The 19225-nt window shown below is 39.5% G+C and overlaps 1 protein-coding gene across 1 annotated transcript in view; it reads left to right on the forward strand.

The window, feature by feature from the left end:
- The window catches only part of LOC111575341 (protein kinase C-binding protein NELL1), a 345892-nt gene that overhangs the window by 115799 nt on the left and 210868 nt on the right, over positions 1 to 19225 (forward strand). Inside the window, exons 7-10 of the mRNA XM_055013217.1 lie at positions 217 to 299; positions 9105 to 9239; positions 12120 to 12222; positions 14713 to 14786. Of these exons, the coding sequence (XP_054869192.1) occupies positions 217 to 299; positions 9105 to 9239; positions 12120 to 12222; positions 14713 to 14786 (395 nt within the window). The remainder of the gene's footprint in view (positions 1 to 216; positions 300 to 9104; positions 9240 to 12119; positions 12223 to 14712; positions 14787 to 19225) is intronic.

The following is a 19225-nucleotide window of genomic DNA, read 5'->3' on the forward strand; positions in this document are numbered from 1 at the left end:
TATTATTGCCACTAATTCCTGCCACCAGCCTAAGACAAAGACTACAGAGACGTATAAGGCTTCCCTTTTGTTTACCACTGGCCACGAGGAGCTGCGTCCAAACAAATGCAGTCAGGCGAATGATTTCTCGCCGTTCATCTCCAATCTAAACGCTTCCTTCTCTCTCTTTCCTTTTCTTTCCTTCTCTGTTTTGGTGCTTCTTGTTCTTCCGTTGAGCCTGTCCGACGTGCAGCGATTTCCTGAGCCTGGTGCAAGGCATCATGGACCTTCAGGAACTCCTGGCCAAGATGACTTTGAAGGTAAGAACAGCTTCACGCGTAGAAAATGAAAGTGTGAGGAGAATGTACAATGTCCAGCATATCCAGAGCAGCTGTGCAGATGAAAGAAACACTGAATATGCAGAATGTTGGAAACCAAAAGACTTAAAAGCACATAGTTAAAATATCAAGCAGCATCCCTACCTTTTTCCGTTTGTAGTCTGACACATAAATAAATAAAAGAACGAAAATGAATAAATAACTTCCCTCCTCGCTGAAAATCTGAACCCTTTGATTTCGTCTCGCCGCCTTCACTGAAGCGCATTGTTCTTTCTCCTTTTAAGTCACTATCTCATTTTTATTTAATATCAACAAGACGGCGCCCAATAAAGATAGAAGTTATTGTTGGGGAAACAAAAAACAAAACGAACATGCACACTAATCTGTCTTTAGAAAATGTTATTCTGTCAGTTATTACTGCGAGCGTGGATTGAAGTGGTTTTAAGAGCCTCAAGAAAACAAATCACAAAAGGCATTAATGTGCAAGTAAGAGGGAACAGCAAACAGACAATTACTTCGTCCCAGAAGGTCTCATTTTATTTTTCATTGTTTTCTCTCCACTGTTTTCCCTTTGAGGATACAGTTGTGTTACACTAACAGAGAGAAATGTGAATGTATGCACTTCAGCACCAGATTATAGAGTAAAAGTTACCATAGTGAGGACTTTGAGTTTGTAGATACCAGTTAAAGGTTCATGTGTTTTGCTGAACCTGCAAAATGATGAAATATTATCAAAAATCTGCCAATTATCTGACTTATAACAGTTGGCAGTTAGTATTTCGTGTTAAATTTCGGGTTGACCTCAAATCTAAATTTTGTCAGTTAAACTGGGTTCCAGTGTTCAAATATTTGATTCAAATATTTGCTCAGTTTTTTTGTTTATTTTCCCACATTTTCTCAGTTGTGTGAGTACTAGGTACAGGCAGCACATACGTATTTCTGCTGAAATCAACTGCTTTTAGCCTAGTTTTTATACTGTCACTAAACAATGGGTAAATGCAGAAACATGGACATATTGAAGAATTCATATCAAATTCACAGCATCGTTGCTGTTTGGACTGCAGTGATGAAGAGGATGCAGAGAGACACTGATGTAATGCTGCATGAAGCAGGTCAAATTCCTTTCTTGTAGGCCACTGATACATGATATTTGATTAGCTACTACACTGAAACTTAGTCCTATCTAGATACTTTATGGGTGATTACAGGAACTTAATCAGTCCTCCTGGCATGCACTTCTGCAGCGACATACTTTTACACTCTAAAGTCGCTCACTGCCCACAACACTGAACCTACATCACATACATTAACCTACAAGGCCAGTGTCTGTGTCAGTGTCTGAAGAATCTTTGTTGAATCAGGGATCTTCATGCATCGACCTTTAGGGTGCAGCCTTAGTTAATAGGTACAGTTAGTCATTTCTTATGTGCACCTCTATAGAAACAGTATACCTAGAGAGAACTGGAAAACATAGTTTGTAGAGTAGAACATAGTTATATTACCATACATTAACATTTTGCCCACGTGTTACCAATACTGGGAAAAATAGTGACTCTACATACTATAGATATTGAACTACCTACAATTTAAATATTCTCCAGACTTGTATCCTCTCTGCTCTGTGCCAAAATCCCTGATTTTTTGTCACATGACTGTTGGTCTCAGCTGAGTCACTAATGGCTTTTTGGTAGCACTGAAGAGCCCAGAATTTTTCCTTTTTTAACAAAATCTGCGACCCCTTTATTTTTGGCCAGTTGTTAAATGGGACTTGTTTAAATAAGAGATTTTGATATAGGGTGTCAGTGTTCGTAGTTCAAGGACTGTCCAAGTTGAAAATCTGATGATTGTATTACAGTTTCTGGCTCTGATAATTGGTGTCATCATTTCAACAATATGTCTTTCTTACTTGTTGGCACGTTTTGGGGTTCTGTAGGTCAAATTGCAGATTATAAGATGAAACATTTTAATTGGAAATTCCCATGCGAGTTATTTTCGGCCCAACATTTTTAAATGATCCTGCCTAAATACTGATCTTTACTTATTGTTACCTAGATAAATGTCACAATTTCTCACGGCTTGAATTTTACTGACCAGTCTTCCATAGTAGCTACTGTGAATCTTTCTTAGCATAATGCTGAACTGGGGCTGTTACTCTTGTATTATTTATATGAGAACATTTTCCTGAAAGTCCGCCTCTGTCATTTTAAATGTCAGTCAGATCCTCAAAGTTTTTGCAGTTGCACAAACACACAAGGGACAGATACATGAAGGGTTCAGAGAGATGTCAGGACATAGTGGCTGCATCAGTACAGTGGGAGGCTAACAGGCAGCGTTCATTCCTCCCTGCAGCTACCGGGGAGAGATTGAACCATTTCTATGACAAAACATTTGCATGCACGCCATGTATCAGTGTGCGGTAGTGATTGCATTTCTGCGTGCATGAGTGGATGCTATCAGGTGGGAGTGCATGAAGCGAGGACATCCCAGCGGGTGGGTGAGCTATGGAATCATTTTCGGTGTAAGTAAGGTTGGGATGGAGACCATTACCCTACTGCTGTGTCAGTGCCGCCGCCTTCGCGGGAGCACATCTCGACCTAATGCCACCTGACCTCACTGCGCATACAAGTCGCGACGGGGAGGATGGAGTCGTCTCCAGCGCTAAATAGCTGTCTGCCTTAGAAAATAGAGGAATTCAGCGTGAGGTGAATAATTGCTTGGTCCTCGGTGTGTGATGTGCAATGTCAAGGTGAGGTGAAACCACAATGAGCTCCTCGGCGTGTGGATTAGCGCGGCAGCATTTGCATGTGTTACACCTGTGTCTCTGTGAGAGGCAGCACAAGCCCTTTGTGTCGAACATCACAGCAGAAACAGCTCATTGTCATATTTTTTCCCGATAGCTCAGCATGCCGTATTAATACCAATCCAGTTCTATCGTGTACAAAATGTTGTTTTAATCCAGCTAACAAAAAGAAAAGAAAAATGTTTTCTCACCTAATTCTACCTCTATACTCCACCTGTGGTGTGTTGCTTTAATCTTGAGGTTTTCACATATCAGATGTCTTGTAGGTGCACTGACCCCGCTGAGTGAAAAACCTGACATTTTCGGAATTTATGAGTTCTGAACTCAGTTGCTAAATAAAATCCCCCCTTTGCACAGAGAGGCTTCTACATAGTAGCGCCCTGTGCAAGCCGTTCTGTTCATGGTTCATCCCGACTCCTGCAGACATCACCTCGCTCACACTGCAAATTAGACTAACAAATCCCCCTTTATAACCTTTGCATTATCTCAAAAATGAACTGCCACAGAGGCTGCTCAGAAGGTCTTTACTAGTAAAAAGTTGGCATTTTGGAGGTGCTCTGTCTTCACAGCAGGCTGAGCTTTAAGGAAGTCATTAATGTACACTTTACTTGGGGTAGCTATCTAAATAAATGATGCATAAATTATTTAACATTCTCCTCCACTGCTGCTCAGATGCATTCCCTTTTGTGCGAGCGATGAAAGAGGCTTTAAGTCTATCCGGTGTTCTCCAGTGTAATGAGTAGTGCTGGCTGTAAATATGTTTGTTATTCCTGCAGGGTAGCTGGTTTGATTCACCGACACGTTGCCCCCCCCGAGGAGGGCAACACAGAGAAAAGCTTTTGGTTGGTTTAGGAGCTAAATTGAGGATGATTTTATTGAGGCTTGCTTTGCTTGCTGCTGATATGCATCACTTTGGTGAATATGTTTCTTAATACAAAGGTGGAAAAAGTGAAGTCCGATTTCATAATAAAACCAGCTATCAGCAACAACATTAAAACTACTGACAGCTGAAGTGGTTTACATTGATTATGTCACTATAATGGCGTTATCTACTGGGAAACAGGGTCCTGGAATTTAAGTGGATGCTACTTTTACACTCCAGACGAATCCTCCCTCTGCAGGATAATATGACCCGCCACACTGCAGAAGCCTGCTTAGGAGCAGCTTGAGGAACATGACAAACAGCCCAAAGCACTGACCCAGCATCCAGACTCCCCAGATATTATTCTGATGGAGCATCTGTGGGAAGCCCAATCCACAAAGGGCCCACCCTACACCCCACAGCACCCAACGGATCTGCTACTGCTGTGCTGGTGCTGCAAAAAACCACAGGCCCTGTGTTCATGCTTTTTTGGTGGCACAAGTGAGGTGTACACAATATTAGACAGGTGGTTTTAATCTTCCGGCTAATTGGTGTAAAGTACGATTATAGCATGTCTTGGATGCATTGGTACATAGCTGCATTAGACACCAAAAGTTAGGTGCACTAATGTAGAAATCTGTGATTTTTTTTCTTTTTTTTTTTTTTTTTGCAGGGATAGTATACAAATAAAAGTAGTTGCACCAGAGTTAGCTAGCAGCTAATTTGCATGTGTTGTCCTTGAGCGGGTTACAGAAAGAGAAGAAGAAATACATAAAACAATGCGAAACCTATAAGCCCGTCAGTGTGAGATAATAAATTCAATCATAAATTAAAGATAATCATTTATGAGGAAGTTTTGTGCTGACTTCGGACAAACCTCGAGGCTGGTTTTAAACACTGCAAAACTTTGTGAGTCTCTCATTTTTGTGGTGATGGAATTCTACTTTTTCATTGCTTTAACTGAGAAAACAGGTTGACCAAAAGTAGTCTTTCTGAACTGAGGTACCCGATTATAGCAGATGCTGTAGTCCTTCCTGTGCTGCCACATTAGTGTAGCGTTGCAGTATCAGCAGGTGGAATCCAACTTGGGGCAATAGATAAGTTCTAAAGTGAAATCTACCAATAGTTCCTTATACAGTGGAGGATATCATTTGGAAAATACACTGCCCAGGAAAAGAAAGTCACACACTAATATTTTGTTGGACCACCCTTAGCTTTGATTACAGCATGCATTCACTGTGGCATCGTTTCGATAAGGTTCTGCAATGTCACAGCATTTATTCCTGTCCAGAGTTGCACTAATTTTTCATCAAGATCTTATATTGATGGTGGGAGAGTCGGACTGGTGCGCAAAGTCTTCTCCAGCTCATCCCAAAGATTCTCAATGGGGCTGAGGTCTGGACTCTGTGGAGGACAATCCATGTGTGAAAATGATGTCTTATGCTCCCTGATCCACTCGTTCTCAATGTGAGCCCCATGAATCCTGGCATCATCATCTTGGAACGTGATCATTAGGGAAGAAAAACTCCACTGATAGAAAGACCTGGACATTCAGTATATTCAGGTAGTCAGCTGACCTCATTCTTTGGGAACATAATGTTGCTGAACCTGACCAACCCCAGATCATAACTCTAACCCCCACAGTCTTGTAGGCACAAGGCATGATGAGTGCATCACTTCATCTGGCTCTGTTCTTACCCTGATGCATCCATCACTTTGGAACAGGGTAAATCTAGACTCATTAGGCCACATGACCTTCTTTCATTCCATTTCTCCAGAGTCCAATCTTTATGCTACCTAGCAAATTAAAACCTTTTTTTTTTTTTCAACTGGCCTCACTGATCAGTGGTTTTCTCAGAGCTACACAGCTGTTTAATCCCAATCTTTTGAGTTCCCTTCACATTGTGTGTGTGGAAATGCTCTGACTTTCACTATTAAACACAACTATGAGTTCTACTATTTTGATTGATTTTCTACCATCATTCAAGAGTTTGTTCCAACTGCATTTGTTCCTGGAAGATGATGGTTCACCACTATCCTTCAGGTTTTAATAATGCGTTGGACGGTTGTGAACCTGATTTTAGTAGTTTCAGAAATCTCCTTAGTTGTTTTCTTTGCTTGATGCAGGCCAATAATTTGACCCTTCTGAGACAGATTAACATCCTGTCCATGACCACAGGATATGTCTTCTAACATGGTTGTTTAAGAAATGAGAAGCTCCTCACTGCATCAGCTAGAGTTAAATAAGTTGTTGCCTGCTGAAACGTATTCATCACTGCAGTAATCATCCAATGGAAGGCTTTTACCTATTTGCTTAGTTAAGTCCAGGTGGTGACTTTTTTTTTGCCCGGCAGCGTGTAAGAATTTTCTTTCAATTTGCTATAATGTACACATAGATTTTGCTAAAAGAATGTTAGTTTGATGTTTAGTGTGCAGATGCTCCTTCAAGTGTCTAAAATCCTGCATGTTCACTCTTGAGAAGTGGTTTGGTCTTCACATATTTCAGGATTTTCTTGCTTACACCAATGTTTGTCTCTCGGCTTCCTCCACTGCATTTGCATTCTAATATTAAGCCTGTCATTGGAAATCTAACAGAGAAGGATCCCCCTGTTCGCTCTGAATTCAGATGCATCGTTACCAGCACTTGCATTTTAAGATGCATTGATCTATTGGCTTTCAAACTAAGTTGCAGTATGTTTGTCTTATTGTTGAAGCTAGAATATGATAAGTACTTAATGACAAACATCCCAGATCTGGGTTATAATCAAAATCTAATTAATTACTCTTTGTCCCAAGACTCATTGGTCACCGGAATTTCAGCAACATTCTCTTGTTTGAGATATGCATCAGACTAGCAGGAATACAAATGGAGATGTAATGAATGCATCTTTTCCTTTGCCCTCCTTTGTTTGGACTTTTCTCCTCAGCTGTTATTTTATTATTTCACTCGTCTCGCAGCCTCATGTATCAACCATAGGAGCTACATGCCTATTAGCCTCTGACTCCTTTGTGCGGCATCCTGGTGCCATTTGATGCTCGCAGTTGTACAGGAAAGGTATTCCACTGTGGTGCCTCAAGGCAGCCTCCCAACCTTTGAAATTGCATTTCAAACATTTTGTTTAGGGCTTTGACAGGACACATCTCTACCATTCACAACTCGCAGAGCTCGCCAGCAGCCGGCTGGGACTTCTCTAAATGAAGTAAAAAAAGCCTCAGTGACGTCTAGCATTTCTCTTTTTTTTTGTTTTTTGTTTTTTTTTGCTACTGGGAAGCCTCTATCATTTCACAGCGACTCCTCTCTTTCTGACACTGAGGCCTGGGCAGGTCTCAGAGCCAAAAGAGGGGAAAGAAAGCCAAGCTGCAGACCAGATTTAAGTGTTTTAAGTGGACTCAGGATTTCTCATTTGACCTGCGCTGCTCACATCAGGTGGACTCTTTTAAATCCCCCTGCCTCCTTGCCTTTGAAACAGACCTCTGATTATATATACGTGAGGTCAGACTGTGCTTTTATGTGTGAATTGCTGTTTGTAGAAGCAGCTACCTCTTACTTTCCTTCATGGCACTGATGAAATAAAGAAATAATTGATGTTATTTTTAATTTTTTATTGATTTTGCATACTATGAGCGAGGTGTGGTTGAGTGATATCGTTGAAAGAAGCAATTGCATTACATTTCGTGGCTATTATGTGTTGCAGGTGCATCAAGAAGATAACAGGAATGCACAATTTTAATTAAATAACACATCAAATTAAAGATTTTGACCATTACTGAACTTAAATTCCTCATTATATATTGTACAGGCCAGCATGAATGGGCGCACAGTTGAAAATGAACACTGACAAAATGGCATCAATGGAACATTAACAATATGTCCACCCACAGCCAGGTTTACTAGCACATTCTTTACTACTGGGACACATCACAGACTGTAAGAAGGCCACTAAAACCCCCAAAACGTCATAAAACTTGATTAGGTTGAGTCCTTCCTTTAGTTGTCTCCAGTGGCTTGCTCACTTGTTTTGCTCTTTTGCAAATGTGGAAAACTCAGCCGTTTTAAAGTAGCAAAACGAACCTGAATTATTAAGTCAGAGATTACAGTTTAATTTGGATTATAAACTGTATGTACTTTAGAAATTACTTTAGAGAGAACTGTAATGCCACCCTATTTACGTTTTTTGGATGAACTGCAAGATGTTGAGTCCAGGCATATCTTTAGAATGTATATTAAAATATCTGACATAAACATGCTGCACAAAGGCTCGATAAAAGAAGCATTCAAGCCCCCAAAATTATGTGCCATAATCACAATAAATGGTCCTTTTAGCTTTATTCTCTTTATGCGTGATGTTTTAATTGCTAGAAATGGTAACTACTTTGAACAGTACTGTAGTCATGCCTGTGTCAGACAGTGAAATAATGCTGACAATAATGACTAGGCATTGGTCATCTTTGTGTTAGGGTGTTAATGATGACCACATTGTGTTGCTATATACAGTATATAAGCTGCATCAGATCAAAAGTTCCATATAATGTGAACAGTTTATTGTATAATGTCTGCTTTTGGGATACACTATCAATTTATAGCTACTTAAGCATGAGTAGGCTTAGTGTAAAGGTCATTGTTAAACCATGTGTCTTTGCGGCCTAAACCATATTTAAGATACAGGATGCTAACCATGATGTCCAGTGTCAGATTGTTGTGTTGAAGGCCCTCCATCCACCCCGACCTCCTCCACATGACCTCACTGCACTACAAAAATGCAGCATTCTTCAAAAACAAACACCACCACACACAAAAAAGTCTGCCAAGCTAACTGCTGAGCTTTAACTAAGCTGTAGAAGAAGAAGAAGAAGAAGGGCCGATCGTTGTGTAGCAGGATCGGAGCTGTCAGTCCAGTCCGTCATCTCTCAGTAGATTATAGCCCGAGGTCTGGAGCATGAGCTGAAAGATGATCACTTATTATTCTATGTGCCCTTCTAATGAGCGGCTCCCAGCAGAGCAGCTCTTTCTGAAAACCGATCAGGGCATGCCAGAGGGCGAGGGTGCAGAGTGAGGCGGGGAAAAGCCTGTGCTCGCTCTCAGACTTCAGATTTAGTTTTGTGGCTGTGGTGGTTCTGTGTGCAGCTGAACTACGCCGAGTCCAGGCTGACCCAGCTGGAGGGCTGCCACTGCGAGAGGACCTGCAGCGCCAACGGCCTCGTCTACCGGGATAAAGAGCTGTGGGTCGAGCCGGAGAACTGCAGGAACTGTGCATGTAAGGTGAGTGTCATCCTCCTCCCCCAAATCAAAGAATGAGGCTCATACACACCCCATTATGTCAAGTACCTCGATCTGTTATTGAACCCTGAAAGTATTAGAAATCTGCTATTGCAAGTTAATCATTTAAACCTGTTTCCAAAAAATACGGGGGAAATTGTAGTGTCCTTATCTTGAGAGGAAGCAATTTCTGTCTATATTTATTTAACCCCAACATCAAATATATCATATTCCACTCACATGGTCTGATTTTTATGAAGTATTTTTGAGCATTTATGCCTCTATAGTGATAGTAGAGACCAAGTGGTAACCTCTGGAGCTGAAAAATGAACCGCATGTGCCAAAACCTGCATTTATTTGAAAATCCACTTGAGTCTGGCTCCAAAATTGACTCAGTTATTTCACAGACCTCCATGTTAAGCTGTCCAGGATTACAGCAGAAATAAACATGTTGACAAAACACACTTTATGTCTTTATAGGATCATTCAATGAAAAATCAAACCATGCCTTCCACTTGACCCCCTTAGAATCAGCTGATTGTAGTTTTAATGTTTATTGAAGGCATGCAAAATTTTACCATCATACTATGAATATTTTTCAAGTTACAGGCCTTTGAAGGTGGTTCGAACTTATAAACTCTATCATTTGCTTTAGTTTTTTCCAGCAATTTCCAGTCCTCATAAATTGATAAGTCCAGGAGATAGCCGCTTGAAATGTGTCAAAATATGCCTATATCAGAAAGTTATTTTGACATACAACACATCATGGCTAGGGGAAGGTATAAAAATGTTGAGACTTTTGCTTTCTACAACTTGTTTTGAGCAAGCACCTGTCACAGGGTGAAATGACCCATAAAAGTTTAACCAAAATGCACTTTTTTGAAAGTTTTCTCCAGTGATTTATCAGCAAACAGAAACACATTGAGGATACCAATGCTTGTTTGTATGACTCTGTCATAGACATTAAATTGGTGCAGTTGTGCTGTTGAAACAATGATGTATGTCAAAATAGTAATGCTCAAAGTTGATTATATATATATAAAAAAAAAACAATCCCAAAAAACTATCTTCTTTGAATTTGTACTTATGATGGCTGAAAAATTCAAGAAAAAATAACGGGAAGTAGAAAGCACACAATTTCCACCCAATTCTACATACTTAAAGGACCTGTTACTCGAAAAATATTCACAAAATGAAGGTAAAAATTTACATTAGTTGATTAAATACGCAAGTTTTATACAACAACAACCAAAAAAAGTTGATTCTGAAGGGGTCAGGTAAAAGTTTTTGGTTGATTTTTATATAGAATAGCCTTTTAGCCGAATGCCCTGTTCACCCCAGCTGTGCACTGGTTGAATTTTTATATAACTCACACCTTTAAATTGTATTGAAGCTTAAAGTTATGCATAATTAAGACCGTAGCTGCTTTGAGATGGGTACTATGTAAGGACAATCCATGACCCAGAGAAGTTTACATGGCCCATCTCAACACTGTTTGTACTTTATTTCTTTACTCATCTTTGCTTTAGCTTAGAGTTATACAGAGTCAGGTACTGCCAAGGTGGTGCCAGCCACAGCTGGCCCCATTGTGCTTCAAATCTGCTGTTCAGGAAACCTGTGGGTGAAGTCATGAAGGGTTTGTTCATCTTTATATACAGCCAGTGGTGGAGACGTGAAAGAAAATAGAGAGATGTTTGGATGAAAAACTCCTGGTTAGATGTGAATCAAGGGTGAAGTGGATCATGGTCTGCAAAAACCTCCTTGGCCACCAAGATACCCCACCGATATCATGTTCCCTATCAGCTTGTTTTGAGTCTTGGTTGAAGCAATGTGATGTATACGCTGAATGAAATATTCAGATAGACTTCTAAATGTTTTTCTGTAAGGTCTTGCAAGTAGTAGAAGTGGTGACACCAAAGTGGCAGTATTTATAACAAATTATGTCTAGAATACTTTCAAGACCACACATTGGTGATATATAAAAGTCTAACGGGGTCTGAGGGTAGATTCCTCTTAAATTTAAAGTCACTACAACCACCTATTTTCTTCCCATTTAACGCTTAGCTTCTTTAACTTGCCTTCCTATCGCACCTCCCTTTCAACCAGACCCGGCGCCGTCCCTCTGCCTCCTGCCCCCCTAATAAGCCTGCCTCCATCCACACACATGCATAGGAGTCAGACTTTAAATGTGTTGAATCAGGCCAGTCTGGGCCCTGGGGAATTAGACTTGCTGCATCATTGCACATCAAGCACAGGGTGGAGTTTAGCCGGTCTGGTTTTTCTCCCGTGGACATGCCATTAACTGATAACCGCGGCGTCCTGGGGGAATCATTTCCGATGGCTCATGAAATGAAGAGGCACTCCAAGAGAGAGATATTAGCCTCAAAAATGAAGGCTGTCCTTCAGGGCATGAATAACTACCTACCTGTCAACAGACCGCTCGGTTTCGGCATCCACTCAGTGATGAATCTGGCCTCTGATTACTATAGTTGTGTTTTACTTGTAAATATGATATGAGTGCACTTCTGAAGGCTGGAAAGTGAGCAGATCTGTGTTTGTTTACATGGTCCTAATACTGCAGGAGCTTTAGATTAAGCCACACTGGAACAAAGCACACATCACACTGTATGTATTATATATATATATGTAGTGCTGTTGGGTTTCGGGTAAAGTGTATTTTCCAGATAAAGATGTGAAATTTCATGAATGCCTGAGCAAATGTAAATTGACACAGAAGGAAAGTAGGAGCACTCAAAGTGAATTTCTCAGCAGTGCCAATGGCAAAAGCTGTAGGCCTGTGTTCACACTGAGCTCTGGATTGTTGCTTCTGATGTTTGCATGTTTTTTTTTCTTTTGGAATAATGAAAAAAAACTTTCTTACAGAATGGTGTGGTGGAGTGTCGCAGGATTTTCTGTCCTCCGGCAAACTGCTCAGAAGACTTGCTGCCGGTACACGTTGATGGGACCTGCTGCAAGACGTGCAGACGTAAGTATCAGGAGAACGTATTTAGGGTGCAGGCAGCAGAAGAAAAGTTCACCAGTGAAATTCCCCTTCAGCTAGTGTGCAGCAAAAATACCTTTCACAGCACACAGATAGCCTCAGGTCGAAAATGTAAATAACCTTCATGTTGTCATTTTTGCTCTGCAATTTCAAACCATGTGGACTGATTTAGAAGTGATGCTCGATTGGTTTTAAAAGATTAACCCTTAGATGCATCAGTGGGTCAAAAGTGACCCAGTGAGGTTGTTTTCTTGTGATACATTTGTAATGAAAAGTTTTTATCATTTCAAATTCCAGCTATTCCTCGAAAAGCATGTTTTTGATATCATTCTATACTTAATATAGAAACTGTAGTATTTGTGTGACTAACCCAAGCTCTTTATCACTGATAATATACAAGAGGTGATGAAGTGCACAAACTTGGAGGGCTGGAGAGTCGCAACAGGTGGAGGAAAAGAGTGGGAAAATGTCAACACAATGGATGTTGTCATTCTCCTATTTCAGTTCTGTGTAATATTCTTGTTTTCCAATGATCAAAATGTTACAAATCTGCTAGAAAGTGTAAAATAAACATATTTCAAACATGAAATCATTCTTGTGTGGACTAAAATATAAAACACAGAATAATACAAATTATTATTCTTAACCAAAATGAAAAAAAAAGAAAAATGACATAAAAACACATGGATTCTTATGTGGGTCATTTTTGACCCACTTATGTAAGATTGTAGGGTCCAATCACTCATGCATCTAAGGGTTAATTGTGTTCATCTGCTCTCTGTAAGTTGAAAACATACGAACTCCTTGTTAACTGGCTTTATACCTACAGTTGTAACCTTTTATTTATTTATTTTTTTCAGAAAATGTAATTTTCAAATCATGTAGTTTAGGTTGTTACACTTAACTTACACTAGTTAATTACTGCTGATTTATTCTTCCAGTAGCAGTGTTGTTTTAGTCAACACAACTGACAAGTTGCAAATGAAAAATCTGATTCTTTTCTGTTATCTTTCTTTCTTTTTTTTAATTTCTGCATGAATTTAAAGACCTGTTGTTTGAAAAAATTATTTTAAACTTGGGCGGTATAGTTGCAACCATTATAAACTAATTAGAAATTGCACAGTGTATGTAAATATCAGTTGTAACAAAGTTTGTGCTTCATGAATGTTTACATGTGGGCCACTTTTGTAAGCCTGTTAGCTCACGTTTCTTCATTTCCAGACCAGCCTTCCTGCTTGCCACAGTAACATTTCTGGTCTTCCCAACTCTTATTGCGGCTCCGTAGCATCGTCATGCTACTTTCTGCTCTTTGCTGCTGAGAGACAGTCACATAACCCCGAAATATAGTGAGCAGTCAGTTGAGTTTTTAAATGCTTACAAATCATTTTGCATTATTGCAGTCAAACCAAATCGTTTTTGATGTCTTTAAAATGTGGCTCATTGGATTGTGAAGTTAGTAGCTGCAGTCGCTGCTGTTTGCACTCAGAATGTGGACATTCAAATAGAGTGTCTGACAGTAAATGCAGTGCAAATAAAAAGATATATGTTGTTTTGCATCTGTCTGGACAAATTATCAGTGCTATTGTTTTTCACAGTCCCGAATACATGCTCAGCTGGATTTCTTTGCAGTATATTTCTGCTTTTGAAGGCGTTAATTCAACCAGAACCACAGCAGAGACGAGGAACGGCGCTATTGTTGGTGGCTTGATGATTCTGCTGCCACAATGAAACCAGAATAAATTATCTGCGAGAGCAAAGATCACAGTCATCTGATTTTCATGGAGGCTGAAACAGAAGCAATATTTCGAGTATAAAACACACAGGGGTCTGATAAGTGCTCACAGACCCACGGACAACTGTGTCTCTCTTACTATACTGCAAATACACTGAATCCCTGAAGTACAGAGCATCTTTGAATAATTCCAGCCGTCCTCTGCCTCCCTCCATCCCTGCGCTGCGCTCCTTCCTCCTCCTCTTCCTCCTCCTCCTCCTCTTCCTCCTCCTCTTCCTCCCCTGTGAACATCAGAGCTCTGGCACAGACGAATGAGGGAGCAGAGCTCCAGAGCTGCGACTGAGCGTTCCACGGTCCTGCACCCTGGAGAGGAGAAAAGCAGGACTTCATATCATATGCTTCACTTTCTATTTCTGCTTTATCACCAGAGGAATATGCAGAAGGGCCTTCCTCTGTTGTATTCTTAATGCGCTGTTACATTTCCTCTCCGCTTATGCACACTAGCCAAGAACAACTTTGTTTCTAACAGAATCAACTATGCAGGAACTTCAGCCTGGAAACTTTGTTTTTTTTTTTTTCTTTTCCTTCTTGCAGGCAATCTCAAAAGCATATGTCACTGTTGTTCAAAGTACCGCAGATGCTGCTAGCGGAGGAATTATTCACTTTTCTGGTGTTTTATAGCAACTATACTATCCTTAATAGAGTGATACAGAAACTATCATGTTCTATTTTCCTTCCTGCAGCAAAATGTACCTACATGGGGCAGACGTTTTCCGAAGGCCAACGCTTTTTATCCAGAAGCTGCAGGGAATGCAAGGTAATACTTTTCTTACATTGTTCGGTTTGTTGTCCAGCATTTAGCCTCCAGTCTGCAATCAGATTACCAAGCAGCTCTTCTTTTCGGCATAAACATGCAGCGGTTGTGTGCGGTGGACTGCTTGGTGTGTTATTCAATTAGCCAGCAGGCCTTATTAGTTTTCCCACCCTCTCGCAATCTGTTCAATCTGCCTTTTTTTTCCTTCTCCTTTGCTCTAATAGTGAGATAGCCAGGTAATTAGAATAACTTATGAACACAGCAACACAAAGGGCCTGATTTGAATTGGAGCTTCATCATTGCGTGGATTATAATTGAAGTCATTATTCCAGTTCAGCATAGAACAGAGGTGAGCTTTCTTCACTGAGAAGCCATTTATCTTCAGAGAGACTATTTTAAGGAGAAAATTAGCGTTCCATGCATGTAATTGCTTACAAAGAGCCTCGCAGTGGATTCCTGGACTCTTTATTAGCCTCCAGAGACCCTGGAACATCATTATACTGTTTGTGAGCTTTGTTTCAAGCAATTACAGCCATCTTTTATCCTGGATGTGAGCGCTTCTAAATGACCAATTTGTGGACAAATTATTTTTTTGAAGAGGTCGGAAAATGTTTTGTTTTGATGCTGACGGCTCATGAATTTCAGGTATATATCTTGTGTGCTGACTTTTCGGATGGCATGTCATATTCACAGGAATGTCTCTTTCGGGATTTAATGTCTTTTATCTCCAGATCTTGTTTCAGGCCTTTCATATATAAAACAAGAGAGATGAAAGCGAAGGAGGGCCACACTAAGCCAAAGTCTTTATGATTGATGTGTGGAATGAATCTCTCTGGTCTACAGCTATATCTATTAGTGGTAATTTAAAAGTCGATATTCGTGTTTTTGCATCTTTAAGGCTACAAATCCCGTGAACTTGGAACGTTTTCCAGAGCATGCCATCAATTTTTAGTTTGATTAACTACCGAGGCTGCCGCCGGTTTCAACTCAGAGCCAAGTCACCTCTTTAATAGCTCAGTGACTCAAAATTTTCCCCAATAATTGGAAGTTTTCCACATAAATATCTGCTTCCACAGCCTTTGTCTTTATAAATTGTGATCATTATTTTATCTGCACTAGAAATTGGCAAGCCACAGGTCCTAGAACCAGATTTATAAATTATTTTTCAGTTGTTACAGCATATTCACATGGCTGACAAAGATAGGGGGATATTGTTTTTCTGCTTGACAGAAAACATTCAAAGTCCAGCTTGCAGAATTAAAGTTTATATCTGAGCTCCTTCCTGCATTTCCATTGAAGTTTGATATTGAATATAATTTGTATGCTGTGAAATCACCCAATAAAAGCCCCATTTCTAGGGATACTGGGCTGAGTCATGTTTGATCAGACAATGGAAAACCAGAGTGAACATTAAATGTTTAACTATAATCTTTGTGCTGTAAAATGCCCATTAAATGTTGCATAGCTACTTTATGTGCTTGAATATAGTTTTACAAAGCAGTTCGTAATTCCAATAGGCTGATTCCCAAAACCCTCCGGCAGCTTTGAAAGTGACATTGTCTTTAAAAGAACTGCCAAAATAATGCAATTCATAAAAATGTAAATTTAAAATCATGATATTACCTCAAAACTACTTGATTCTACATGGCACGTTTAAAAATTCACCAAAAAAAACCCTATTTGCTCGAACCAGATTCTGCAAAAACAGAAAAATTCTGTGCTCCTTGTTGCAACTGAGAAGGTATGAATGACTCTGTTGTGACGAACAGTTACATGACAGAAATCAGAGAATTTTTAAGCTGAATTCAGGCTTTACGTGCATAGAAGTAGATCATGTAAGTAGTAAATATCTATAGTATGTGGAACAAGTTTAACACCACTCTTTGAAAATGCTGTACATGTTGATTTTTTCAGATTTTGTAAAATAACTTGGGCTTTCTCTTTTTTTATAATTCATGAAATTATAACTTTTTTTGTTGGTTTGTCTAATTCTTGCTGATTTTGCAGTGAAAAATGAGTCCACAGTGTAGAGTAAAAATGTGAACACCCAGAAATGACTTGGAGTTCAGAGGGTTACCCTTTTAGAATATCTCCAAATAAATGTCTTAGATACCATAGTAAAAATACTGCTTAATTGAAAACCCCTCCAGCCTTCTTTGTGATCAGTTCTTGGCTACAGCTGCATCTATTAGATGTTAATTCATCACATCAGATAATCGAAAGTAAACCAGTAAAATTCACATCCATTTTCACACTATTTGGATCTCCACTAGTTCCTGAGATAAAACTTCCATGCTTTGTTGCTCTAACTTTCTCTATCTGCTGTTTATTATGGGTCAGGTAGCATATGATGGTCAGAAACTACCTAACAGAGCCCGAGAATCTCCGTGATACAGCTAATAAAATTAAGCGTAGCCCTTTTAATCCACTGTGCATGCAAAACAAAAGTGCAGCTTTATTTAATTAACTGTAAGACTGATTAATTTATGCCCATTAGTTAATCAGATAACGATATGACTGATAAAAGGCTCGCAAATCATCTCCACTATTAACAGATGACACGAGAAAGCAGTTAATGTGGTTCACAGAACAGCACAACGTTGAAGGACAAAGGCTTCTTAGGGATTTGGGTTGAGACTGGAGACCTTGAAGGCGTTACAGGACCACCAGAACTCTGATATAGCAGCCAGCCTTGTTGCTGTGTGCTGCTATTTATTTTGAAGGCCCAGGGGGAGACGACACCAGGTTTTATCTACCGGTGTTTCTCTACTTTGGCTGTGCGGAGCTGCTTTCACCTCAGCTGTTATCTGTATTCATGGCCTCCTTTTGAATGTGAGCAGCGTGCACAGCCTTTACATCGCTGCCTCTCTGTTGTCATGGAAGCCTCATTCAGTCAGGAGCATCTCAAAGTACCCTGTTTTTTTAACATTTGAAAACATCCTTGTCACTGTCAGTGTGGCTCAGTAGATTTTAAAAACATCATTTCCTTTTCAGATGTGACAATTACAATGTTTAGGGTAGTGAAAAGGACCTATATAGGTGAAAGCCCTTATGTGAGGTCACAGAACTCAGAAATTAATTATTAAACTATTAAACATTTGAATTATAGGCAGAGTTGTAAAACAGTAAAGCTTGCTAATTCAAACCTTCAATTAATAATTGACGGATTTATCTCAGGAAAATAAGGAGCCCACTTTCAGAGACAGGCGGTTATATAAATGATTCTAGCTACAGTGGTCAATATGTATCCAAGCAAAAGCTCATTATTCATTCACTATTAACTCCACAACCTACTGCAGAACATCAGTTTGGTGTTTCTATATGCTCCTTGTTGGTGGATTTCACTATTTCAGTTACCACCAAATATGACCATTCAAAAAATAACTGATGTGAGTGTTGTTTGGCAACAAATCAACAAGTAAAAATACCTGGTTGAACCCTGTCTCGACAAAAATGACCTTCCTATTCAGGTAAGCGGCATTCTCAGTTCCATCCTGAGGGAAACAAAATTTTGCTTCGTAATAATTTGTCACTTGTGAGGTGGGAGGAGAGGCGTCCAGTTTGAAAGAGTCAACAAATTTGTATTCGGAGGGAATGGAAAACGGAAGGATAAACCAGAGAACAGATTTTCACCCAGAAGACCTTCATTCTCAGACTTAGTTTAGGCATCAAAACGCAATGCTTTGTTAGACTCTTTAACATATTAAGCACCAAAAGACTGCACAGTTTTTTTTTTTTTAGTGTTTTTAGTTATTTTACGTGTTTCACTTGTTTTTATTATTGTATTGTGTTTTTAATGTGTGAGGGTGTTTTCAATGTTTCAGTGTGGTTTTTAAATTTTGTCTTCCAGCCGTGACAAAAGACAAACTTCTGTTTTTACTTGGAACAGGCAGTGAAATTATCTATTCTATTCATTTTAAATTACTTTGAAAAACATCATGATTTGGGTTTAGATACAACCTTTTCACTGCATATTTGAAGTTTATTTGCTATTTTCTGGTTTACCTTCTTATATGTGATTGGTTGGCTGAAAAGATGTGTTGATTAGACATGTATTTGTGATCGTTTTCCTTCATCTCCAACTGAGAATGTAATTTAGGGATGTAGGAACATAACTTTGGGGGGACTGGATGCTGCTTGTTGGTGAATGTCATCGTTTCTGTTACCACCCAGTAGTAGCGTTCAAAAGCCAAATGGTGTGAGTGATGTGATGTGAGTTGATTAATGCTAGGGAAGAAGGAAGGAAGGTTGGAGGTTTAAACCCTGTAACAGATATTAAATCGCTCTTAACCCTTAGATGCACAAGTGATTGGACCCTATACTCTTCCATAAGTGGGTCAAAAATGACCTGTATAAGAATAAATGTGTTTTTATACCATTTTTCTTTTTTTCATTTTGGTTAAGAATAATAATTAGATTTATTGGTTTTATTATATTTTTGT

Source organism: Amphiprion ocellaris, chromosome 1, assembly GCF_022539595.1.
Source record: "Amphiprion ocellaris isolate individual 3 ecotype Okinawa chromosome 1, ASM2253959v1, whole genome shotgun sequence".
Taxonomy (NCBI): Eukaryota; Metazoa; Chordata; class Actinopteri; family Pomacentridae; genus Amphiprion; species Amphiprion ocellaris.